We start from the raw sequence: 27,321 nt of genomic DNA on the forward strand, positions 1-27,321 counted from the left end.
CCCAGTATAATATTGCATAAAAATGCAAAATTGTACTGCTTTAATCGCCCCTATCTTCAGATGAGAGGTTCTGAACTGCACCAAATGTCATGTGTATGATTAACCTGACATCCTCTGGGGGTATGCCAAGTTTCGTGGAATTCCATCCATGGGGGGCTATAAAATAAATGAATTGATGTGTACATTTAGTGACTGTACACCCATCTGCCTGTAGATGGTGGTGTTGAGCGAAGGGTTGCTGGTAGAGGATAATACTGTCTCACACATACACTCATTCTTGCAAACACACATGCACACACACACATGCACACATACACACACGCATGCATGCACACACATCCACACACACAGACACACACACATCCACATGCACAGACACGCACACACACATAAAACACACACACACACACATGTAGGCACACACACATACACACACATGCACAGACACACACGCATGCACACACACAAATATCCATACACACTCACATCCACACGCACATACACACACACATGCACAGACACGCACACACACACACACGTAGGCACGCACACATACTGCACTGTACACACACATGCACAGACACACATGCATGCACACACACATATATCCATACACACTCACATCCACACACTCATACATACACACATGCACAGACACACACACATGCACAGACACGCACACACACATAAACACGCATACAAACACACGCAAACACACACGTACACACACACACATACACACACACGCATGCACACACACTCACAGACACGCACACACACAAACAGGCACGCACATACTATCAGTATCAGCAATTATAATGGCTGGTACATACCTACAAATTCATCATTTAGGCTGCATTTCCAGTATTGGCATTACGTAGTTTGTCCACCAGATGGCGCAGCGACTTGCTGCAAGACACATGTCTTACTAAACTTGTTACTTACTTCCTACAAGGACAACACTGTAGCTTACAGCAGAGAATGTCTAATAGGGGTAGGATGATTTTCACATGAAATGTAATTCCCATTTCTACCGACATACAGTAACCTAAGAATGTTTATCGGACATGCTTGGTTTTACTACAGGTACGTTAATCTTACACCAGCATAATGTGATATCAATATGTAAAATAATGTTACCGTTAGCATTGGTTGAGAGATGGAGGCTAGTTTGATTGTTGGTGTATTTGTGAAAACATAAATGTGGTTATACCAATTGATAACAGCACTGTAATTGTCTCTTTCGACTGCCGTCTCATTCTTTTCTGACCATACTGACAGGAGCTAAGTTAGTTAGCCACAACGGTAACATTCGCTAGCGCCATGGTTTGCTAATGGAAGATATACCTGAAAAATAACCTGTCTACATGCATCCTAAACATCAGGCTGGGATATTTCTGCTTGCTAAATAGGTTTTTCTGTTGTTGTAGAGCACACTTTGAGCACTCTGAAAGGCCAGTGAACCCTTCTTCTTTTTCGGTGAGCTTTTATTTTGGCAGTTTGCAAACAGAGTGCATTACCACCACCATCTGCTGGACTGAGGTGTAATGGCAATTGTACCCTTTAGCCTCGTAGATGTAAAACTGCATTTTGTTTTAGGCTATTGGTATTTCATTTGTGCAATGACAATAAAGTTAAATATACGTTGATCTAATCAAAAGGCTTAGATATGAACTAAACATGAATAAAATCTTGCATATGTAAAAGAAGAAACATCACAAACATCCATGGCATGACCTCTATTCTTGATAGCTGTTGAAAACTGCATGGCACTGACAGGGATTGTTTTGTTTAAAAATAAATAAATTATGATGATGATGATGATGATGATTATTAATATTATTATTAATAATACGATACGTTTAAAGGTTTTATAACGATGCTACAGATTTTGTGGCTGGTGCTACAAATCTATTCACCTTTGCAGCACCATGTGCAAAAAAGTTAACATACAGCCCTGGTATACCCACATATCTCATGTAAGCTATTCTGTCTGATATGCCATGCTGATGTTATAACCCTGATGATTATTAATATTATTATTAATAATAACGATACGTTTAAAGGTTTTATAACGATGCTACAGATTTTGTGGCTGGTGCTACAAATCTATTCACCTTTGCAGCACCATGTGCAAAAAAGTTAACATACAGCCCTGGTATACCCACATATCTCATGTAAGCTATTCTGTCTGATATGCCATGCTGATGTTATAACCCTGATGATTATTAATATTATTATTAATAATACGATACGTTTAAAGGTTTTATAACGATGCTACAGATTTTGTGGCTGGTGCTACAAATCTATTCACCTTTGCAGCACCATGTGCAAAAAAATACAGCCCTGGTATACCCACATATCTCATGTAAGCTATTCTGTCTGATATGCCATGCTGATGTTATAACCCTAAAATAACTAGCTCTTACGAATGAAACATAAAAAGGTTAATGCAAAAAAAAAGAATGACATGTTAATGTGAAACTTTCTGATATTTGGGAATGGAAAAATAATCGCTAATGGACAAATGAATCGTTAGATTAATCAAAAAAATTAATCATTAGATTAGTCGATGATTATCATCATCTTGATTAGAACCTTGTTATGGGTGAACATTTTTACATTGTGTTTGTTAAAAATGACTAACGGCCGATATATCGGTTATCAGTTTTTGAAACACTCAAACTTCGAAATCGGTATCGGCCCTCAAAATCCCATATCGGTCAGGCTCTATAAGGAGATGGAGACAAATTGACATACACACACGCATCCACATGCAGACACATGCACACACACACATCCACACACACACAAACACGCACACAGGCACGCACACACTCACACAAGCATGCACACAGGCACACACACACACACAGGCATGCACATATATATTATATAAAGATTAAAGTAGAGGGGATATGTTAAAGCAATGGGTTTCAACTTTATCTCTCTCTTTATCTTTGAAATAAATTAAATGTATCAGTGTGCCGTATCTCCCTAAAACTATTTAAATAGTAGGCCTACTCGTCATGTTCTTGTACATCAAAACATCACATTGTGTTGTATTTCTTAAAGACTACATTGTCTCACCAGTAAGGGCACCTCTTTTGCAATATCAGTTTGCAATAGTCTTTAGTACAATACAAGACACTATATGTCTTCAGACTGTAAGATGACATTAACAGTGTGAATAATGTTTAAAGCTATAATAATTTGGATACAATTGTCTTTGAAGTTGTAGCCTACACAAAACAGGTGAACCAAGAAACCCTATTTTGGTTCTCAGCAATCTCATGCTTACATCACAGAGGCCTTTAGGTTCCATTGACATAATAAGGACTGGACATTAGTTCCATGGAACATAAAACGCTTTGTGATGTGGCCATGGCATAGGATGACAAGGTTCTAAAATGTTTATCTAATTTTCAAACATTTTTCTCTTATTCACTGTGATTTACAACTCTATACAAGTTTCCTATCCAAATACTGGTTTTGATATTTTTTAACCTTTGATACAACACCTTCTTGGTGAACTAAGGACTTCCGATTAACAAGGTAATTTATTATTTTAAAGGGACACCAGGCAAGCCTGATGCTTTTTCTCTACGAAACTCCCCCTCGCTCGGTCTGAAGCTCTTTTCCTTTTCTTTGCGTTTTCCATCAAGGGTTTTCGCTGCTTCTTCGCCGGCTCTGCCATTATACACACGTTTGCAACAATCTCTAGCGTTTCATTAGCCTGCCTCTGTGCTGTCAACTGATCCTGCTTCGGTCGGCGGGTAGGATACACCGAACTTGCAAGTGGGATATTCTTCCTACAGGCAGTAGGGGCGGGCGAGAGAGCCTTCATTCGCCCCGTAATGAGTCATTTAACCATATACCGACTTACGAAGAGGATTAATTAACACGAAAACGTTGCCTGGTGTCCCTTTAATTATAATGATATGCTTATTATAATTATATTGACAAATATTAGACCTAATGATTAAAACACAATTCTGATTTACTTATATTTGACATAATCAGTTTTAGTTGAGAATAAAATGTTTCTTACAATTTGCCCTCCAGTTTCCAACATCTCTTTTAAAAATTAGTGAGGAAATGCAAAACCATGGCAGGAACAGGAAGAGGAAACGGTCCTCTCGACAGTCTCGCCGAGCTGTTCAACCAAACAGCGGCTACTACTTGCTGTCTAGCCAAGATGGACACTCCTCACAGCCACGACCCTCTGTCAGTCACCACACTGATCTACAGGACCAGTTGAGAGCTGACCCCCTCTTTCTTCTGAGGGATGATGTTCTCTTAAGTGATGATGAGGACTCAAGAAGGTCCAAGAGGTCCAGGCCAGTTGAGTCTTCCATGCCAACCAATGGCAGAAGATCCCCACAACCAGGGACCTCACGAGACCTCCATGCCCCTTCAGAATTGCAACAGAGAGCAAGGTCACCTTCTCCACCAAGGGCAGCCATACCCATTAATGCTATTAGTGATGGTGAAGATACTGCACTACCATCTGTGACAAGGGCAAACACACCTCCAATCATGAGTGATGACATTGATGATCAAGATGAACTTGAGGATGTAATTTTTGTTGGCGTGCTTCGCCCTCCTCAGATTGAGGTTGAATTCTTCCTGGTGCACCAATTCGTGATAATTTGGGAAACCAACAACCACCTACCCATGAATGTCACTTATGACCTTCCCACCATGATCTTCAACCCTGAGAACGCCAATGGACAGAGTGATTGTAGGATCTGTCTGAGTGACTATGAGGAAGGAGAAGAGTTCACGATTCTGCCCTGCAACCACAATTTCCATAGAAGCTGTGTGAATCAGTGGCTTCAGCAGAGCCCTACCTGCCCCATGTGCAGAACACAGATTCATTAGAGCACAGCAAACTGAGGGACTAAGAGTTTCAGCCATGACAACTTCTATTCTAATAAAACATCCTACATAATATCCCATCACTGCTGTTCTTTTTTATTCATGCTAAGTAATGTTAGTCTAATGAGATGTAAACTGGTAAACTACCTAGTTATTCTGATAGCTTGGCTGGTGTTGTACATTGGGTAATGATAGTATTGCGACAACCCCAGATGATGTGTCATAATTATTCATTAATGTTCCTCTTGTTCTTAAATTTTGTGTGGAGTTTTGTACCTAGAACACCTAGCAGAGCTTGGCCTGGGTAGCTGGTGGGAACAACTGGTGTTTTTATCTGCCCATATGCCATCAAAAGGGATTTGAGGATATTATACAAACTAGTTGCTAATCAAACCCAACCTCAAAGATCTGCCTAATGCTCTGTGAAGGTATGGAGGCTGGGCTTTGACAGGGCCCCTACAACAGGGACTTCAGTCCCCTACAACAGGGACTTCAAATGGTTTAACATCCCTGTTTAAGGTCAGTGAGTAGAAACTTGGATCATAGTTCATTAAAACCAAGGACAGCCCATTGAGTTCCAGACATTTTACCAGCTGGTTCTGATCATTAAATATACACCAAACTCTATACCAAACAGAGGGGATTAAAGACATAATGAAATTGTAAAACTAGAAAGCTGCTAATACTACTGTTAAATACAATCTGATGACAGCATTGATATCAATAATCACAGAGAGTTCTGAAACCTTTTAGATCTTCAGACCAAAGAAATGTCACTATTTGTAGGGCAACAGAATAAAATGGAGGCTTTATTCCTCAAAACCTTTTTAAGTAGTATAAAAGTCATACAAAAAATTGAATACCATGTTACTTTTTTACATGTTTTGCTTTCTCCATTACATCCTCCAATTTACAAAAGGTGCAAATTATTATTTAGTCAAAATCTCACCCTGGCCAGTGTGAGGACGACCTGCTATTTAAAAAAGGGGGTTTGGGACTTAAAACCATACAATTACAATAAAACCAACATAATAACACAGTTCACACCATCCATTCATCTTCATATACAAAATAAAATTTGATCAGATTCAGCAGTTCAGCTACTGTCCTTGTTCCTGTATGTTGAGCAATCCCGTGAGGATCAGAAATAACGAGACAGAATATGAGAAAAGGAGTAAAACAGCTCAAGAATAGGTGGAGTTGATGAGATATAGAACATGCAGACAGCTCTCTGCTTTACCCTGCAGCACAGGGTGTGATCCATGGATCAGAGATGGGGACAGTAACCCATTCGAGACCCAGTCTGGGGAAGCCCTCGCTTTAGTCAGGCCACAACATCTTCAGGGCCTCTGCAGCTATGACAACCCTCCTCTACCAGACTCAGGGCATAGAGGGAGGAGGAGAGAGACGTCAGTCTGGGTTGGGCCGTGGAGGAGGAACGACCACCCGCTGTTCATCCATGCGCTTGGCCTGGGAGCGCAGGATGAGGCTAAAAAAGTCCTCGTCAGGCACAGTGGGCCCCCTGGTGGGGGGAGGAGGCGCTGCACACCTCTGATCATCCAGTCTGGAGCCCTGAGGAGAGACACGCCAGAGAAAAGAAAGTGAGAGAATGAACAAGGAGGGACTGCGACAAACCGCAGCAGTGCACCAGGAAAAAACAAATATGGGAAGTTAATAACTCTTACTTCCTGTATGAGGCATCCCAAATGAGTGAATAATATTACAAAATAATAAAAAAAATAAGACAAAAATACAACAAGAACAGAGTGAATAATCAACAATCACCTGGCACTTAACCAGCATGTCAAAGAAGTCCTCATCAGGACGATTGCAGTCACTGCTGGCTATTAGCTGGCTGAGGACAGCCTGGCTGAGGCCTGGCAGACTGCCTCCGCTGGCTCTCTGGTCGTCCAGGCGCCGGCCCTGAGAGCTGGCCAGAAGGTCTAGAAAGGGCCCAGGCTGTTCCGGGCCCTCTGGGAAGTTTGAAGCGGAAGTAGCTGAGCAAGGAGAGGAAGGAAGGGATTATGGTTACAGATCTGCAGGGGTGAGATGGGAAACTCCACAACCTTGTGGTCAGGTTGCATCTGTAAGGGCACTTTAACAATACCACATTTTTTTAAAAAGACCCTGTAACAATGCTTCACACTATGTCCTAACAGGATGCGATGCGAGCAAACATTAGCCATAAAATCTGTTCAATTGCATTGTTTTCAATTGGAGTGTCCTGGCTGCAAGCAACGCGAGCAGCGCAGCGTTTTGAGAGAACTTTTGTCGGACGCCCCATTTCCATTTTCTTTCTGTCGCTTGCGTTGCTCTGCTATTTTGAATGAGAAATATGACGCAATATAAGGGCATATTTAACGGATTCAGTGTAGACAGACATACAGGTTGATTGTTGGGGGCAGCCGTGGCCTACTGGTTAGCGCTTCGGACTTGTAACCGGAGGGTTGCCGGTTCGAACCCCGACCAGTAGGCCATGGCTGAAGTGCCCTTGAGCAAGGCACCTAACCCCTCACTGCTCCCCGAGCGCCGCTGTTGTTGCAGGCAGCTCACTGCGCCGGGATTAGTGTGTGCTTCACCTCACTGTGTGCTGAGTGTGTTTCACTAATTCACGGATTGGGATAAATGCAGAGACCAAATTTCCCTCACGGGATCAAAAGAGTATATATACACTTATATAAAACGGTCGCTCGCTCGGATCCTATTAGGACATAGTGTCAGAGACTTTTACAGCTCCAATGGTGGCACCTGATTTCAGTTGTACAGATTTTTGGGGGCTATTCAAGGCCATAGTGACATGATACTGAACATTGTTTCTTCTCTTCCACTCAATTATTACATTTATCTAGACAAACATCCTTTTCACTCATCGTAAAAGTTGCATTCATCCAAAGCACCACGGACTAGCTATGTCGGGTTTCACAGGCGGTGGTGCTACCACTGCTCCACCAACAAGGTTACATCTGATCACAGGTGTGTAAGTAAAGTTAAACAAAGATAACTACACATGTGACTGATCTTTGTCCATACAAAGCCAAAATCCAGGATCTACATTTTTTGCAAAATGCAAATTTTTTTGCAGTAATTGAAAGTGCCATATTTTCTTTTCAATTGGTTAGAGTTTTATTGTTCTAATACTACATTTCCCAGAGATATTATGTTTGTTTTGCAGTATCTGCAAAAATGCACTGTGAAATTAAGGCAGAGTGCAGTAAGTAACAGTAACTTACTGAACATGGTACGTAACAGTAGCTTACTGAACATGGTCTTTCTCTGAATCTCTGAAAAAATAACAAAATGTAACTTTTCTGTAGCTGAAAGTTACTACACTAGTTCACTTGACAAAACAAAAACATAAAAAGCTGTTCTGTTTGACATTCTCAGTTTGGAATTTTTACAGATAATGCACTTTGGCATTGAAGTTCTGTAGCCCGAAGTTACACAATGGCCAAACAGACTTCTACCCTCAAACATGGAGACATCCATCTCTATATTAGGTATTAGGAAACACTAACAGTGAACAGGAATGTATGCACATTATAATGTCTGCACAAATAAAAGTAAAGGGAGTTCCATACATGAGCAAAAATGGCCTTGGCAAAGGGGTGGTGATGGGGAATTCATTAATTTCTTCAGATGCTTATAAGGAGCTTATAAAAGAACAAGAGTAACATCACCCACCCCTTTGAAGGCAAAAGCACTCAGGTTAGCCTGCTAGTAGGGATGGGGGCTAACTCACATGTCTCTGAGGCTACGCACAGGGTGGTAGGGGGGGAGGTAGAGGGGGTACAGTTGGGACCATCTTGTATGGAGCACCTTTGGTCATCCATGCGGTTGCCTTGGAAACGGCTGAGGAGGTCGAAAAAACCCTCATCTCCGAGAGTATCCGTGGCATACTGCAAGAAGAAGAGAAGAAGTTTAATTTCAAATGCATCTTTGTTGAGACCTAAGGAGAACAGGCCTGAAGAATATGCCACCTCTCACCTATAGAGAATCAGGTCATTAAGGCTACGCGCACAATGATAAGTAAACAATATACAAGTGAAAAGTTTAATTAAAGAGGATTAAGTATCAATGGTGTATTGTTTGTTCTTGGCATTATCCTGTGTATGATACACATTTGTTTTTTGCTACATATATTCATGACTAGCCAACATAAAACAACATTGAGACATATTTTACACAAATTCAGATGACAGATGTCAGTGTCCAAAATCTTAATTATTCCTCAAACTTACCTTAAAAAAACACAGCTTTTATCATTAATCATAAGCAGTATCTTCAGCATACTCAAGGACCAGACCGGAGTTTTACAATAAACCCTTTCAGGGATGCGTAAATTAGCTGTGTCGTTGTTAAACCACCATGGATTTCGCTCAAACAACGACCTTGTAACACCTGTGTCTATAAAGTGGTGTTTGATCATTCAAGTTCACTGCAGTGAACACTGCAGTGCGTTAATGATGCAGTGCGTTAATGATGATTGTAAAGAATAGTCCTGGGCCCAGTTTCCCAATAACGATGGATACACACACTTACGGGAGTTTTCTACGATTTATCTTAAGACGTTTGTAAGAGGGACTTTGGGACCTTCTTAGGCCTACAAGGCTTTTGGGAAACCGTCTCCTGCACATTCACTAGAGCAATTATTGAGAATGCACAACCAACTTATCAATGGAAGAAAATGTTTCTGTAGTGTCAAAATATTTTCTTAATTACATCCTCTGCGCACACGCAGGTGTAAATGAGTGGATGTTGTGGACGCAGCCGTGTCTGAGCACCATTGCAAACTCTGTCGTTCCACCCCTGCACTCAAAGATGAATGAATATAATTAAAAATGTTATGATAAGTGAAATACTCTGTTGGAGGGTGTTCAGGAACTAACATTGGAACTAACCTTTCTAGAAACACCAAAGTGTCAAGAATGACAGTTCTAACTCCAAATAATGTGATGGAGGTTAGCCAACTATCCTTTAGAAACGCACCCAGATTGGCTAAAAATGTCCTACCTTCGAGCCAAGAGCATCAGTGTTGGGCGATGGGCTGCTGTCCTGGAAGACTTTGCCCGAGCCGCTGCGCTTGGGCTTCCTGCCACGGAGCCGGCGGATGAAGAAGAGCCTGGACGACGTCTTGGCCATGGAGGGTTTGGCGGTAGGGGAGGCTGCGTCTCCTTCCACCCTTAGCTCCTGCATGGGAGGATGGGGCTGTGAATTCAGGCAGCTCATCATAACATTATGTTAGTAGTGGTAGATGTGCTGTAGATCAAGTATGTGTATGTGTGTGTGTGTGTGTATATATATATATATATATATATATATATATATATATATATATATATATATATATATATATATATATATATGTGTGTGTGTGAGTGTGAGTGTGAGTGTGATCTATACAGTATGTCTGTAGGCCTTTCTTGTATTCACATACAGCACTCTTGTCAGGGTTGAGTTTGACCAGTTCCATATTCTCCATGCTGGGCCTTCTTCCGGTTCTAGGTCGAGCTCCTGAAAAATGATTGACATTTATTTTTATTTTTTTAACTCTTCAGTTAAAATGCAACAAAAGACCATTTTCTTTGTGGTCCAGAAAAACAAAGTTGCATGATATTTGTATTCCAAACCGCTGCCATTCACTGTATTTAACACCTTGCTCTCAATTCCCCATTCACACTAACTCATACAGTATAAGGGCTAAGCTACACCAGGCACATAACTGAAGTGGCCACACCAGACATGGTAGTGGTGCGTATGTTCAAAAAAAATAGACCAGTCGTCTATAATGGACTTTACGCGTCGTGAATGAAACGCTTCAGTCACTCGCCCGGTGTAGCTTCCCTGTAACATTGGCCATCTTTATGGAGCCCATTTACTTTATTTCATGGTTACACATATAGTAAGTTAGACTACAGACCATAGCTTAGGTGTTTAACAAGTAGCACAACTATAGGACTAAAGGGCCGCTGTGGCGATAACGGGGGACTCACCGTGAGGGCTGGACTCGAGGTCGGAGGTGTTGATGAGCGAAGTGCTGCCGGGGTGCACACTGAGATGGGAGTTGCTGCTGCTGTGGTTCAGACCCAGCACCAGCTGCAGGTCCGATATGTTCATCCTGGCCGTCAGCTCGCCACTACGGTCCCCGATCTAGGGGAGGGACACGGAGAACGTCAGCACAGGACAGGGGAGATGTGTAAGTGTTATTCCTCATCAGTAGGGGGAGCCAACACACACACACACACACACACACACACACACACACACACACACACACACACACACACACACACACACACACACACACACACACACCTCTTTGGAGATCTCCAGGTGTCTCTGGGCAAAGTGCATGGCCTGCTCATGATTGCCCAGTGCTGTGTGAGCATTCCCTAAACTCCAGCATGCTCGGCCCTCCCCTACCCTAAAGGGAAGGATGAGAAAGTGGTGAGTAAAGAGAGAGGAAAGACTTAAAGACTAGGGAGGAAGGACGAGAAAGACATAGTTTGACAGGGAGGGAGATGTCTACTTGTTTTTTTTTTTTTTATGTTATCTTAAGCTAAACATTTTACTTAACTTAATCCTGTTGTGTTTGAAGTGTTTGACCCAAAATGTTACACGGTCACCCCTGTGGTAGTTTCAAACATTCTACAAATGCTAAAAAATGTATTATGTCGAGTTGGGCAAACATTTCCATTTCAAGATGGGAACCCAGTTAGATGCTTCACCACCATTTTTTAATTACCTTTACAGGTGTAGCTAAGATCAGCATGCAAATGTCTGGGTGCTTAACAGGGGTGTTTAGACATCCATCCATGAGGTTTGTCAGACAACCACTCCAATGGCCAAGATAAAGCAAGGTGGAGCATCACCTTGGGTCAGAGGCGTCACTAGACTTAAGACGTTACTGGGGCACGTGGCATCAGTCTGCAGCACTTTGGGGCAAAATCTCCCATCTGCGTAGGGTGCGTATAAGTGCGTTATTCAGCCTGCACGAATTCTCCCCTTAACTTAAATCTGTCATTTACACGCACTGTCGGGGGTTTGGTTGTTGGGTTCCTGTATTAAAGGAGAATTCCGGTGTGATATTGACCTAAAGTGTATTGAAACATGATACCGAGTGTGAACGTATGTCTCATAGCCCATCTCGGCTTGTCCCCTGCACTCCAAAATCTGGGCTTAGTTAGCCGATGCTACCAACAGCTTTTTCAATAGTGGTGCTTCGCATCGGGCTAGCCATGCAAATAAATAACTGTTTTTACACCCATTTACGAGGCTCAATGTATCTCCACACTTCATTGGTAGACTTCGAGGGCCCTGACATTTAAAACGAGACATTGAGAACTTTGAAAAAGCACTGGTAGTTTACTTACAAGACGATTTATACAGACAGTATCTTCACAAAGTTTAGCGTTTGCAGCCATCTTGAATTTAGTCACGATAAGTCGAGCAACCAGTAAGAAAGAACAGGTATGATAAGGGATCAAATTCCAAAAATAATTCAGTGGAAATGCATGGATTCCAGTTGCTGCTACTGGAAGAAACTGGAATCCATGCATTTCCACTGAATTATTTTTGGAATCTGATCCCTTATCATACCTGTTCATTCTTACTTGTTGCTCGACTTATCGTGACTAAATTCAAGATGGCTTTTGGAGTGCAGGGGACAAGCCGAGATGGGCTATGAGGCTACGTTCACACTCGGTATCATGTTTCAATACACTTTAGGTCAATATCACACCGGAATTCTCCTTTAAGGTTGAGCGGCCTTATAAAGTGAAAAACAGCAAATTGCTTGATGTCGGCTGTAGGCCTAATTCTAAATACATGTATAGAATGTTACAAATTAACATTACAGTATAAAATTCGGTGCTTAATACGCCGATAAGCTTTATGTTTTTCCCCATTACACATTCATTGAATGAAAGTGCACGCACATACAAAAAACGAAACAGGTACTGGGTAGCCTATAAGGCTGAGCCAACATATGAAAAAATAAAGAAATACCCGCACACTGTTATATAAGCTCGCAGCGTGTTTTATTAGGCTACAACGTTTTCGACCAGAGGTCTTCGTCAGGTATCAGGCAGGCATTACCTTATCCATGAGGCTACATTATTAAATAAACCCTGTTATAATCACCCACTTTGGATATTGGAGCTTACCGACTGTGCATCTTCAGTTTTAACGTCATAATCCCATAGCCTAGCTTCATTCGAATCTGTCCATTTCTCTCCAACTTGACTGAAGTTATCCACACATTTGCACAGACACTATTGTCGAGCCTTGTTCTCCTGTCTCTTGATTTGTTTGTAAACAAATTAATCAAATCACAACAAATTGTAAACAAATCTACACACCTCAAGCACCTCTTGACTCTTTATTAACAAACGACCTCAAAGCAAAAGTGAAATTTCAAAGTATTCCCAATTTCAAAGTATTCAAAATTTCAAAGTATTCAAAATTTTGTTAGGCTATGACACCATTTTACTGTAGGCCTCTATTCAGTTCACCATGCTTATGCTTACGTTTTTTAAAATCGAAGACTGGTTTGTGTTCTTTCTGGATTTAAATGGCATTCAAAAGGTTAATGAGAAAGTCCACGATCCAAAAATAACGCCTCTTTCATAAGGCTGCATTGATTTCGAACTTGCACGCTCTGGATGTGACAGAAGCGGGAATGGGAGAATAGGCCTACCCGTAACGGCAGTGCGTAACTGCGTGTAAAAAGCATCCACTCTTTCCCCGATATTATCAATTTACATGAATGCACTGCCCCCCTAGTTGAACGTGAGATTTTTACTGGGGCACAGCTTATAAATACTGGGGCACGTGCCCCAGTAAAAAGGGTCTAGTGATGCCCCTGCCTTGGGTGCTTTTTCAGAGGACTGTGGGCTACCGCTATCCATATATATATATATATATATATATATATATATATATATATATATATATATATATATATATATATGTGTGTGTGTGTGTGTGTGTGTGTGTGTGCGCTGACCGGTCATTGAGGTCCTGAGCGATGCGCATGTGTTTCAGATGGTAGTCGATGGCTCTGCTGTAATCCTGCAGCAGGGTGTAGGTGTTGCCTAGACTGTAGCAGGCTTGGGCCTCCACCGCACGATCTTTCAGCGAGCGAGACAGCTGGAGTGTGCGTCTGGAAAAAGAAAACACAATTTAAGACATAGCACACACACACACACACACACACACACAGCACTAAGGTTTTGACATGGTCGTACTTGTAATGATCGGCCGCAAGTTCAAACTGTCCCAAGAAAATATGGGCGTTTCCAAGGTTACAGTAGGCCCTCCTCTCAGCAGCTCTGTCTCCAAACTCTTTAGCAATCAGAAGACGCTGGAAAGAGAGAAATAGGTGAGGTAAACAGAGAGAGAAAGGCAGAGATTTGACATGTATTTATGTACATCTAACTGGAGGACAGAGATTACACTTTACACACATGTCTAATTATGTATGTATCATATACTGTAGGCATGTTAGATTTTCTCTCTTCACGATTATAATTACATCTGTCTTGTTCTCTACCTGTTCATGGGCCACTACTGCATTCTGGAAGTTTCCCAGCAAGTAATGAGTGTTGCCAAGATTGCCGTAGGTTCGGCCCTGGGCTGCTCGATCACCTAGCTCTTTGACAATGGACAGATTAGCCCTGGGGAAAAAAAAAGACAGTGAAAAGAACAAATGAGAAAGAAAAAATGAGAAAAACAATACATCCTCTGCAATGAATCTAATGAATCAAGTGCAAAAGGCACAATATCATCCCACTGATGAGCGTTGAGTACTGACTCATAATATTCAATGGCTTTGTTCAGTGCTAGCCGGGCTTCTTCCGGAAATTCTACAGGGTCCATTCCACTCCAACATATGCTCTTTCCCTTGGCATGGTACACATTCCCAAAGTTATACAGTGCTCTGGCCTGCCCAACCTACACACACACACACACACACACACACAAGAAAATAAATAAAGAAAATAAATACCTAGTCCTATAACATTATGAATAACTTTATTAAGTAGGACATCTGGTAAAGCTCTGGGAGTGATAAGCAGGTGATAGCTGTAACATATGACTCTTGGGTATACAGTACCACTGCATGAGACTTGCCTTGTCATTGAGTATTGCAGAGATGTCAAGGTGCCTCTGGCAACAAACCGCTGCCTCATCGAACCGGCCCAAAATTTTCAGTGTGTTTCCAAGGTTACCACTGGCCTTTGCCTCTCCTAGTTCATCCCCGATAGTCCTTTAGAAAGGGACAGAAATGTGTTGCCGTGTCATTTTAATATTTATATTTGACAAATACATAGATGGAAGTAATTTAAACAATTCCATTAATGATAATATCATTATCAACCAGTCAAGTGATCATACCTGCTTTATTTATGTGCAATTTACCTGGCTATAACATAGTTAAACTGCAAATTACACATATTTCCTGAAAAACCTCAGTTGTCAGTAGCAAGTGCAACATCTGTGTTCCAGTTTTTGCATTTTATGTTTAAGTGGAAAGGTGTGAAATGCACAATACAAAGCTGCCCGATCTTTCCTTTTACCATGTAAATTTCCTCCTATAGCCCCTAAAAAAGCTGAATATCCTGACTGCAGCTCCTGTTGGCGTACCTGGTCAGGGTGAGGTCATGGCGGTGGTACTCTAGGGCTTTAGTGTAGTCATGCAGGTGGAAGTAGGCATTGCCAAGCTGGCTGTAGATGGCACTGAGGATCTGCAGGTCCTCGGTGCCCACCTGGATGGCCGACTCAAAGAAGGAGACGCCAGCGCAGTAGTCGCCTACCTTACACAGGCGCTCGCCCTCCAGAGCCAGCTCCAGACAAGACGCCTCCATCCTACAGACAGCAAGAAAGAGAAAGAAACTAAAAATGTTCAGTAAAACTGACACCCATGAAGCATATTGCAAAGGTAAGAAAACGCATAGGGGTTAAAGAATTGCTGTTAAATTTAAGACAATTTAGGCACCTATAGTAACTAAAAGCAGCCTGGAGTTGGTAGAAAACAATTCTGAGAGTCCCTAAATAAATGTCACTGAATGAATTCATTCCCTAAAATAAAAAATGAAAAGAAATCTTTAAAAAGCCAACATCTACACCCTTTACAGTATTTTTCTCTCTCTTTCACACACACACACACACACGTGAGCTAACGGCACTGCACGTCCCCTCCACCCTTCCAGAGGCTATAACAGCTTGTTTACCAAAGACTTTTCCGTTTCACTCCCAGCAGACTGTTTGTTCCTGCCTCTCATGAGGGGCTGCCTGAGCAGCGACTGAGCTGGCAGTCCCTCAGCTCCACTCAGCAGTGACCATTATGCGCCGTCGCACTGACCCGAAGTCAGCTCAAAGAACTAGACCAAGACTGCTTTGCTGTTTCCCCTGGTACACTTTTTGAGTCCAGTGAATGGCAGTGAGTGTTACTGGGATTATGCCACAGGATTTACTTGGCAGTGTTGGAAAGCCACAGCTTGCTTGACCAAATAACAGATGAACACTAAATGACTCTAAACTCGATGTCATGAGGTATGAAGAAGCCTGTACAGACTGATGCAATGTCTCCCTCCCTCCACAAACAGAAGCAGCTTATGCAGGGACTGCTGCATATTGCTGAACGCAGATGCCGTACATACGGTCAATAGCACTGCCAATTGAGCCTTTCAATTATCCTTGACCAATACTGGGTACTCTGAAAATGAGAGAGAGGGGGAGACTCTCTCCCAGTAGAGGTCAGTGCTGTGGATGCCTGTGGTGCGGTCTCCTACCTTTCACTCTTTTTCCTGCGCAGGCACCCAAAGCACTTGAACAGGACGGACCTGTCCAGTTTCTTCATCGCTCGTCGGCGGCGTGTACCAGAGAGCAAACTGGAAGATTCCCGCGGGGGGCCAGGCGGCTTGTGCCATGACGCTCGCCTCCAGCACAGCCCAGGCACGTTCATTCCCATGACATAATCCCCGTCTCCCTGACGATGACCAATCTCAACTGTACCGTGAACTGTACCTGACAGAGGCTTCTTGTCTCTGGACTGCCTCCAATGCACGCGACTGCAGCGCTCCGTCCTTTCTGTTTCAGGGTGGAAAGTGCTGCTACTGTTCCCCCTTCCACATCCTCTGCTCCCCTTGGAGGGCTTTTAAATCTCCCAAATCTTTTGTTGTTGCTCCGCCACAAGTAATGTTAGGTTTCGCAGTGATAAGTGGCCAGAGAACATTAAGCTGGGTTAAGCCTTTGCTACCAAACCCCTCCCTGTCACCAGTTCTGCTCTCCGGCTCAATCCATGTCCACTTGTCATTCTACAAGTTTCTCTTTAAAACTCTCTCTTTTAAATTGAACTACCAGTATTTACCTCCACTTAGACAAATGGATTATTTTTCTGCTGAATCCATTCAGCAAATAATAGTTGGAAAGAAAGAATCAGAGGGATAAATACATCGTTCTCTCTCTACCCCTTCTGATACGTGATTGCAGCAAAACACTTTTTGTCCCGGGCTGTAGATCCTGCTTGACTCTCTTTGCGTGAGGGGAGTAGCAGCTAATATGCTTTGCCAACACAACTTCAGATGGCGCATTATTCCAAGTGCCTGAATAAACACACAAATCCTACACGACCCCACCCCGAGGTCACTGGCTCAGTGGTGTCACAATAAAGGAACAAAGACAGTTCAGAGCAGCCACACACCATATGGCTTTCTAAAAGAACATATATTAAAACATGTTTTTACTTAGAGGCATATAGCCTGCTATTGTGAATGTGGTGATGTGTTTTGGCATTTTCAACAAGAGGCAGCACTCCCTGCTGTGGTAGGCTCCATCTGCACCTTTTAATGACGTATGACCGAGGAAGCATGGAGAAGATGGGTTTCAGTGGTAGTCGGTGAGCTGAGGCCAAGCCGGTCAAATCCACTTGAGTGCATTAGAGTCTGTCCCCGTCCTAGAACGGCCTGGGGCTGCGAGGCCACTAGACCCACAGCTCCCCAGGCCTTCAGCTGCTCGAGTGGTCAGGTAGCAGGGTGGTTTGTGGGGCAGGACAACATGGCCTAAGCCATTTTGCACAGGGAGAATGCCATAACTCCCTCTGGCTTTCACACACATACACACACTAATACGTGTACACAAATTCACACACATACACACACACACACACACACTAATATGTGTACACAAATTCTCTCACACACACTCTAATACATGTACACAAACTCACACACACTAATACTGTATGTGTATACAAATTCACACACATAAGCACACACACACACTAATACATGTGCACAAATTCACACACACACACTAATACGTGTACACAAATTCACACAAACAAAAACACACACACTCTAATACATGTACACAAACTCACACACATACACAAGTACACAAATTCACACACATAAACACACACACACATATACATGTGCACAAATTCACACACACACACTAATACGTGTACACAAATTCACACAAACAAAAACACACACACTCTAATACATGTACACAAACTCACACACATACACAAGTACACAAATTCACACACATAAACACACACACACACACACATAAACAAAAGAAATACTTGAGTTAGTTGTAACTTTGTGAAACATCTAAACACCAGACAATAAAATCACCAACCCCTACTTTGAGCTAATCCGTCATAAGCCATTGAAGTTACTGAGAGACTTCGGTCAGCTGTCTAATTGTTGCCCTCCATGCTTGAGACAAAACCCCTCCAACACCCTCTCAATTATGCATCAAAGCATACAGTGGGGAACAATTTTTTAGTAAATATTTTTCCAATGAGGCTATTCACATACCCCGGAAATTTCAGCGTTCTCGCAAGGGCACAATTTGAATTGGCAATGAGTAATGATGCACGTTACTTTTGCCACTTGTATCGCAGGGAGCCAATCACATCGGTGTATCTGATATAGGCGGGCCAAAGGCAAGCTAAACAGATGACCGTCGTAGTGTTATCCAATTGCGTCGAAGTCCTTGGAGAAGCCTTTGTTAGTAACGACAGCTTCATTCCTGTATGAAGAATCTAATCAGCCGCAGTATTCAGGTCGGATTTTGGCCCGTTCTTCCAAACAGATTGTCTTTAAATCTTGAAGATTCCGAGAGGCCCTCTTGCGAACCGTGATTTTTCGTTCCTTCTACAAATGTTCTATTGGATTTAGTCAGGTACATGATTGGGCCATTCTAACACTTTGATTTGCTTTTTATAAGGTCAATTGAGAGTTTCCTTTGCTGTATGCTTTGGATCATTGTCCTGCTGGAATATCCTCACCCTCATCATCCTGGTGGATGGCAAGATTCTCCCAGTAAAGAGCACCATTCGTTGTTCCTTCAATTAGCAGTACTTTGCACTTTGTATAAATGTGCTTTAAAAATAGAAATAAAATATGACATCTTCCAGTGTCAGGAGATGAAAAACAGCCCCACACCATGATGCTTCCACCTCTAAACTTTACTGTCGGTATTGTGTTTAGGGTTTAGTATTTAGCAGTGCCAGTTCTCCTCCAAACATGGCGTGCAGTATGACAGCCAAAAAGTTTAATTTTGCTTTCGTCTGACCAGTATTTCATAGGCTTGTCCAAATGTTGCGTAGCAAACTTTAAACAAGCTTCAACATGTTTTGATGTGTTTGGGTGAGCGTACATAAAGGCCATGGCTCCTGGACTTCTCTTCTGATGATGATGGAGTGATGTTCCTTCCACTTGCGGATAATGGCCTTTATGATGCTTACTGGAAGATTTTGTCTGCATCCAGTTCCATTGATATGTTTTGCTACAATACGGTTGCAAAGGTCTTGGGAGAGCTTTTACCCATCATGAGATGTTTCTTGTGTGAAACTTTAGTAAGGAAAAAACATTTTCTAGCCTTTTAATATCAATATAGTTTATATTATGTTGCACAGATAGAAGAGATAATTCTAATTACTTACAGATTTCAGCTCATTCCTTGCCTTTCCTTGCTTTGGTGTACTGTTTTTCTTAGTGTATTCAATAGTTTTACCTGTGTCATTCCACTTTATTACACATAACTTTACTTATGGACTTAGATGTTGTGAATACTCTATATATCTGGATTTCCTGAGTTAATACTAATGTCTGGTGAAAATGTCATGTAAATAGACACAATAAAAAAAAATGTTGACGTGTTGAATACTTGAATACTTTTCCCCACCGTATGTTCTCTCCAGGAGACAAACATCTAACCTGACAGAGAGAGCAAGAGTGTGTGTATGCATGTTTGTGTGTGTGTGTGTGTGTATGTGTGTGAATGAGAGAGGTGTCACACACACACACACAACTTTCAACCTCTCACAGACATAAATTCCAATGTCCTGTGTGGTACAAGCAGGATCTGCTGGAACCCAACCCGATCTGGTCACACAAACATGGACAGGTGAGCTTCCAGGGAGCATAACCCACAGATAAATAGCCCAACCACACACAGGTGTGTGTAAGGAACAGGTGTGCCTCTAGAAAAGGACACTCAAGCCATGTCGAGGACGCTGGGTGAGCCAGAAGAATACCCTCAACTTCATCAAAGTTTCAACAGAGCCATTAAAAATGTAGGTGACCCGTAGGTTGCTTGGCTGACAGACAGCTCAGTTTCACCTTGTTCCCACGCAAGTGCCCACTCAGGTTACTGAGACTGTGTCCCTACTGAAGGACTTAGCACTGTGGCATAGATGGTTAGGGAATGATTTCATAGCACTGAATTTGATCATGTTCTTTTGCCAATGTCAAAAGGATAATTTAATGACTGCCGGGTGCTTTATGTATTACAATGTTCATGACAGTACTTGGATGTCAGTGCTGTGACTTACAATCTGAAATAAGATGTCATGACACACAAGATTAATGGTAAAGTGTGTTGCTCAGTGGTACTGATGAAATTAGCTGGTCAGGGAATGATTTAAACAAGCAGTGTTCAAAACACACTTAGTCTCAACCAGACCTATGGATAGGGAGCAGGGAGCTGATCACAACACATCACAGTGGACAATCAATCAGCAAGTGCATAAACATAACCACACAGACACAGCAAAGAGGGCTTTTAAGAGGTGATGGACTTCGATCACCAATGTAAAAGGGTCTTGTGTCAAAGCTGACCATCTGCAGTGAGCTGTCTGTACACACACACACACACACACCAGCCACAGCAATCCATTACCATCAAGAGGCTACTTCACTAATTACTTCCCCCTCCCAAGGGCAAGATCTGCATTAAGGCTACAGACTGGCTGATGCAGAGCTTGGCAGAAACGAAGCTCATGTTCTCAAACTGTACAACACAGCAGTTTTTTGACAAAAAAAAGCTACAAATTGCTTTTGATGCCCGAAGCATGTTCTTCTTACCACTCTGTAAACTTGAACCAACCACTGTGGTCGTTTTCCTGGCTTCTGCTGTACTATTGCACAACAATGTACCTTTGAGGTAGCGTCAATCTGAGAATGTTAGCAATGCCACCCAGCAAACTTTGTTCCTGTACGGGCTGCTTTAACTACGAGGACAGAACTGCTACCCACACTACCACCTGACTGATTAAGTGAGTATCAAAACGACTGCCTCAGTCAGTATTTCACAGTAGGCATGTCTACCTAGCTGAGCAGGTGTGTGTTAAACAGGCATGAACCACTTGTCCTACCTGCACCGCACGTCATAGTGCTGTTCCTCTTCATGCATACTGAGAAGAGAGGTCACGTCCACGGAAGAGCAAGTCTTGATGAAGTCCCCTAAAGATGTGTATTCCATTTGAAACAAAGGGAGTAGGCTACTATGGAGTATGTAGAGAGGAGTGGTAATATCTTGAATTGGTCAAAAGCTGTGGTAGAGAATGGACCCACGCAGAGAAAAAGAATGGCATGAATATTCTAAAGGTGGGGATGGACGCAGGAGCTGGAGAGGCGGGGACCAGCTGAATGACGGAGTAATGGACACACGAGAACTCTGATCTCACAAGGCTTCATTCTTCCCCCTCCCGTTCTCACTCACACACACACACACACACACACACACACAAATTGAATTGCTATTCCTTTCGAGAAGTCTTCTTCGTCTTAAAAATTGGTGTTCACTCGCTCTGAACGTCCTCTATTTCAGGAATTCCCATCTGACACAAAATAATTTTATCTGCTCTTCTTCTTCCTAGATTTCCAGCACAACCACATACACCAATGAATCATTCTCACTGGGTTTACACATTTCTCATCCCATTTTGCACAGTTACAGTAACAAAGATGCCATTCAAAGACCCCAAACTCTATTGGTTTCCCTGTGCTAAACAAAATTAAAACATCTATTCACAGGTGGTAGAGATTCCTTGCATAAGTCTGAATCTCTGATACACCTGCGTGAAACTCCTTTGCACAATTCTTCAATCAGCAAGCATTCATTATCCATTAAAAGATACCATGTCTGTTCTGTGTTGCTATTTGCAAGTATGGCTCTAAGGCACATTTAGAGAAAGTACTGTATTGCCTATTTGATGAGGAAAACAGTACAGCTTGTTCACAAAGCCCAGGTGTTCACTGTAGGTCTATTTTCAATGAAAAATTATAATTTGTAGTTCAATGAAATTTGTCTTGTCTAGGTGCTTACTGTAGGTCTTACATGCCAATGGCAGTTACATATTGGGAGGAATGAACACAATTAGTATACAAAGTCTTTTCACAGTTTTTCTGACACCAGAAATATGAGAAAGAAATGGCACAGACATAGCAAAAATGGTTGAAACTCCTAATTTTGAGGACTATGTTTTGCATTTTGTTGTCCAGTGTGTAATGATTGATTGAAATCACACAGTGATATGACTGCAAGATGTGTTGTTTGAAGGCGCAATTTGCTTTTGTTGCGTGTTTTAAATGTTGTGAGAGAGTAAGAGCCTTTTGCAAGCATAATTTGTAATTTTGACCACAGTACTTTTGTTTATACCTGCGTGTTACTTGTTTTGAAAACGTGATGTTAATTGTTGACACAAGCATTAAAGCGATCAAGAAAAACTGCACTGGAATGTTTTTCACACTACAACAAGCCTACATTTAGTCAATCATTATGCTTGACGTCCTCTCAGTTAGGCCTGCAAGATGCTCTACTATTAATGGTTTTATGAAAATGAAGAGAAAATGGCCTAAATAGCCAGTCTGTTTTTCCTGAAACTACCTGATGATAACCCATTCGTGGAAACAGAGGCATTTACAACCTTGCATAATTCCACTTTTCTCCTCAAAATGAAAAGCTTGAGTAAGGTTGAACAAGGGGGAATGAGGAACTTCTCAGAAGTAGCCTACACTTCCCATAAGTTATTGTGGGGCATGACTCGACTGATAAGGGAAGCAGTGCATTTTGCATTCAAGAAATGTTCACCGCCGGCCAGTGCAGCCTGGAACTTCTCCGTTTTATGGAGTTCACACATTACTCATCAGCACTAATCTCTGGGACACGTTCCCATTAAAGTCATGGGTGTGGGACAGAGTAACAGCTGTCTAGTTCCCCACACTTTGGTTCGGTTCCAGTCTACTCTAGTCTAGATCCCCACCCTTTGAATGTACCCCAGAGGTTGGGCTGCATTGTGGGATCAATGGATGTATCAGCTAGGCTGAAAGCAGCATGTTTTTGTCAACTAAGAGACATTTCCCAATGAGTACAGTATGTGGTAGAAGATATGTGAGTGAGTCAGACGAGTTAAGCTTACATTAGTGTCATAGCAGTGTTCATTGGAAAGATGAAGCAACAGCTAGGCTACACCCTATTACCGATGACGCTTTTTTTGCTATTGCATTTTACATAGTGTTCTTTTCCAGCAAGTCATAGCAGGGGTGCACCTGTTGCAGCGGTCTGACAGCACATCTGACAAGTACAAGGCACTTGCCACCACCAAAGGGCTTGAATATAAACTGAAATATTAAGAAAGTACTTCTCCCACTGCTCTTCCTAGTACAATAGTATCCATCCAAAAACAGAAATGTTTAGAGAAATTCTGATTCAGCCACGACTCTTTGTTTTACACTATATGCTTTTCTGACCCATGACATGTGATCGGTCCTCCACCACCAGTGGTCTGTTTTCTTTAAATATTCAGGGCAGCTGGCCCAGAGGCAGAATTACCCAGGGAACGATCAGTGTTTAAAAATGGAAAACCAGTTCAATTGATTATTGTTATAAGAACTCAAGAAGAGTGACTCCACAAGAGTATTCACTAAAAATCTGTTTTGACGGTGACATTTCAGGAAAAACATCTTAGTCAATACATCACACTGATGACAAAGGTCTTGTGATTGAGACACTACTAGACAACATTTGTGTACTGGCTGGCAGAGTGAGAAACCAGGGTCTGCTTGGAAAATGTGCCATTAGACAGAAATGAAAGGAACTTGGTTCCTGTATTTTTAAGATGATTTTTTTCCATCCTGTAACATGGCAGTTAGAGTTGTGTAGCAACTGTGGTCTTGTCAGCTGCGAACTATTGACAATAGAGGAGATGGACATCTTGGCCCCCCAGCCCACTGAAATAAGTCCCTCATTGTAAACACAAAGCTTCTGTTATCATGTGCCAGTATCAGGAGCCTAGGACAGAGGGACCAACCACAGTATTGAAGGAAAGACAAAAAGCTAAAACAAAAAGCATGTTTTAGTTCAGATCATCTAGAATGCTAGACTGACTGATGGAGAAGAGATAATTAACTGTGTGTGTGTGTGTGTGTGTGTGTCTGTGTTTCAGGAAGTCATTAAAAGTCCAGTATGGCAAACAGCTGGCTGAGATGGTTGACCGAAAGCTGGAGGACCACTACAAATTAGACGGCAGTGCTAAAGTCAGTACCTTGTCCAGCTAGCTACCTACCCTACAGGACCGCCCTGGTCCTTCTCTTTCAGTCACACCATCACAGAAGGGGAATTTCCCTCACAGGATCAAAAGAGTATATATACTGACTTGTCCACAGAATAAATAGACCAGACCATTTACTTTCATCACTTAGATGGTAAAGGTAGACTCCATGATACAGGCAGAAGTGTTTCAAACACAACAGAGAACAAATTAATCCATCCCTGAGTGTGTGTGTGTGTGTGTGTGAGAGAGAGAGAGCAGAAGAAAAGTGTGTGAGAGAAAGAGAGCAAAATAAAGAGTACGTGTGTGAGAGTAAGTGAATGAGAGGGAAGTAGCCTACACTACTCTGTACTGTAGGATGTAGAATGAGCAACACCAGTAGCTCTGACAAGCACAGTGAATTGTGAATTAAAACAAATAGAAAAAAATAATAAGGCTAAGGGAAGTATGATTCTGGTATAATGAATTGATGTCCAACCAACATGCACATAACCTGTATAGCCTGTTACCAAAAGTTGGACTTGTGGACGACTGCGGTAGGTATGTATGTTGACAACACGTAAACATGGTTGAGCATTCAGCTGCATTTTCGAGATACCTAATGATGTAGCCTAACCTACCTTTGTGGAATTATAGCTGACGGAATTCTCCAGCTTGTCGAAAAAAAGGCAATAGGTCGATCCGTTTCCAGTGATTGGCTTGGTAGCCTACATCGTAAGTGAAAGCGGTGTCACAGTAGACTTCATGGACTTCAACGTTTACGCTTTCGCCATTTTCCTCAAACTTTTTCCCCCTATATCTTCCTTGTGCTGTACTTGAGGAAACTTGCTCATCTGGCACTGATGTTAGCCAATCACGCCAAAGAAATCAGTTCAGGTCACGCCCATAATAATATCCCTCACTGCAGCTGTAATGTTTTGTTGCGCTACATTCTGTGGTAATTAGGCTACAAAAGGGCAACATTGTAGCAATTTGATTTATACATTGTTTCAAATAGTTAAATCACACCACTGTCATCACCAAGCACTATCTTTCATAAATTATTTTTGCACATGTATTTCTCGATTAGACAGATCAATAAGCCTACTGAAATTTGGAACGGCAAAGTAATGCAGGATGATATTTCACTTGTCCATAGAACACTTTTTCGTTTCCTTGCAGTTTGTCCGGGCACATTTGCTTCTGCCTCACTTTCATTCTGGTGTGGTCATGGAAAGCATGAATAAGCCTATGTGGTCAGACCATGGGCGTTAATTTGGCATAGCTTAGTTTTTTTTTTTTTGTTCAAGCACTAAGACGTAGGCCTAGTCCCATCCAAGAAAGTCCAACTTTAAAAATGTTATTAGATGAAATGGAAATACTGAATGCGTAATTTCAATGCCCAGTTTTAAAAACGCGACAGCTGCAGAGCGTGGGTTGAGGCACACCTCATTTGGGAGCTTTCCAGACAAGTCAAGTTGATATATATAAACTCTTTTGATCCCGTGAGGAAAATTTGGAATCTGTATTTATCCCAATCCGTGAATTAGTGAAACACACTCAGCACACAGTGAACACACAGTGAGGTAAAGCACACACACTAATCCCGGCGCAGTGAGCTGCCTGCAACAACAGCGGCGCTCGGGGAGCAGTGAGGGGTTAGGTGCCTTGCTTAAGGGCACTTCATACAAGTCCGAAGCGCTAACCAGTAGGCCACGGCTGATGTTCTCCCAGCAATGAAGAAACTCGACATAGCTTACATACATAGCCCTAATAATCTGATAAATGGGTGAGAGGAAAGCTGAGTTGAGAACCTTGCAACAAACATTCAAGTCCTCATATATTTCTTTCTGCTCTGCATTTAATATTATTATTTTATTGTTTGATGTGGTTCTTATGTAACTAACACTTCTGAATGTCAAATTTTCCCAAATTAGGAGACATTCGAAAACCATGTTAAAATTGATGGAAGATGGGTATTTTCAGGCTATGGAAGACTAGAACTAGAATTATTTTGAAAAGCAATGCAATATTTTAAGCCTTGAACTGGGGAGCCTTTTACCTGGTCTTATACATAATATCTAATTTGCTTCAACAACAGTATGCCATGGTCGCAATAATGCAGCATATAGAAAGATAGAATCAAACAAGGGTGGACCACTGAAGAAGCAGTCTTCCACCCACAGGTAATCAGAAAGATTTTGCAGAAAACACACTTGAAAATATTACCAGTGGTTCTGCTATTTTGTTAGATATATAACTGTTCTTGGATGCATCAAAGAAAATAAACCTTGTTCTGGCATTTTAATCAAGTCAGCAAGACTAGACTTGTATGACTGATCGCCATACACCCACTCAACACAAAAATGACCTGTAAACTGTCTGGTGTGGGATTGTATCTGTGTAGCAATATACTGTAGATATGTGTAAAAATACTGAGCTCAAGCCAATCTCAAGATGTGGCTGGCAGTGGAGGCCAAATGAAAATTGTGGTAATTAAAAAAATAAGGAAGTAGGCAAAAATGTTTTCTTGCAGTAGTCTGAGGTCATCTTATCCAAAAGTGCGAGTCTCATGACCAACACCGTGTGGCGCTCAGACACCATGCTCA

At 42.0% G+C, this 27,321-nt stretch overlaps 2 protein-coding genes across 4 annotated transcripts; one reads left to right on the forward strand and one right to left on the reverse strand.

Annotated features, from left to right (window-relative positions):
* The first annotated feature begins 3,455 nt into the window (after nucleotides 1–3,455).
* Nucleotides 3,456–4,936, forward strand: LOC125301152 (probable E3 ubiquitin-protein ligase RHY1A). Of its 2 annotated transcripts, none has more exons than XM_048253484.1 (2): nucleotides 3,456–3,555; nucleotides 4,066–4,936. In XM_048253484.1, exon 2 carries the CDS (start codon nucleotides 4,099–4,101, stop codon nucleotides 4,882–4,884), a length of 786 nt encoding a protein of 261 aa, XP_048109441.1. In that variant the 5' UTR covers nucleotides 3,456–3,555; nucleotides 4,066–4,098; the 3' UTR covers nucleotides 4,885–4,936. The 2 variants fall into 2 exon arrangements, with proteins under 2 accessions (XP_048109441.1, XP_048109442.1); XM_048253485.1 differs by having other exon boundaries at nucleotides 4,092–4,936.
* Nucleotides 4,937–5,677: 741 nt separating this feature from the next.
* LOC125301213 (G-protein-signaling modulator 2-like) lies at nucleotides 5,678–25,547 on the reverse strand. 2 transcript variants are annotated; one of them, XM_048253593.1, is made up of 14 exons: nucleotides 25,354–25,547; nucleotides 15,526–15,747; nucleotides 15,013–15,148; nucleotides 14,693–14,832; nucleotides 14,432–14,555; nucleotides 14,127–14,242; nucleotides 13,886–14,041; nucleotides 11,194–11,302; nucleotides 10,872–11,028; nucleotides 10,316–10,392; nucleotides 9,892–10,068; nucleotides 8,621–8,777; nucleotides 6,667–6,878; nucleotides 5,678–6,453 (listed from the first exon to the last, which is right to left on the reverse strand). In XM_048253593.1, the coding sequence occupies exons 2-14, from the start codon at nucleotides 15,744–15,746 to the stop codon at nucleotides 6,292–6,294; spliced, it is 1,944 nt and encodes a 647-aa protein (XP_048109550.1). In that variant the 5' UTR covers nucleotide 15,747; nucleotides 25,354–25,547; the 3' UTR covers nucleotides 5,678–6,291. The 2 variants fall into 2 exon arrangements, with proteins under 2 accessions (XP_048109550.1, XP_048109549.1); XM_048253592.1 differs by lacking the exon at nucleotides 25,354–25,547 and adding an exon at nucleotides 16,674–17,063.
* Between the last annotated feature and the right edge of the window lie 1,774 nt (nucleotides 25,548–27,321).

The sequence above is a fragment of the Alosa alosa genome, chromosome 9, assembly GCF_017589495.1.
Source record: "Alosa alosa isolate M-15738 ecotype Scorff River chromosome 9, AALO_Geno_1.1, whole genome shotgun sequence".
NCBI classification, from domain to species: Eukaryota; Metazoa; Chordata; class Actinopteri; order Clupeiformes; family Clupeidae; genus Alosa; species Alosa alosa.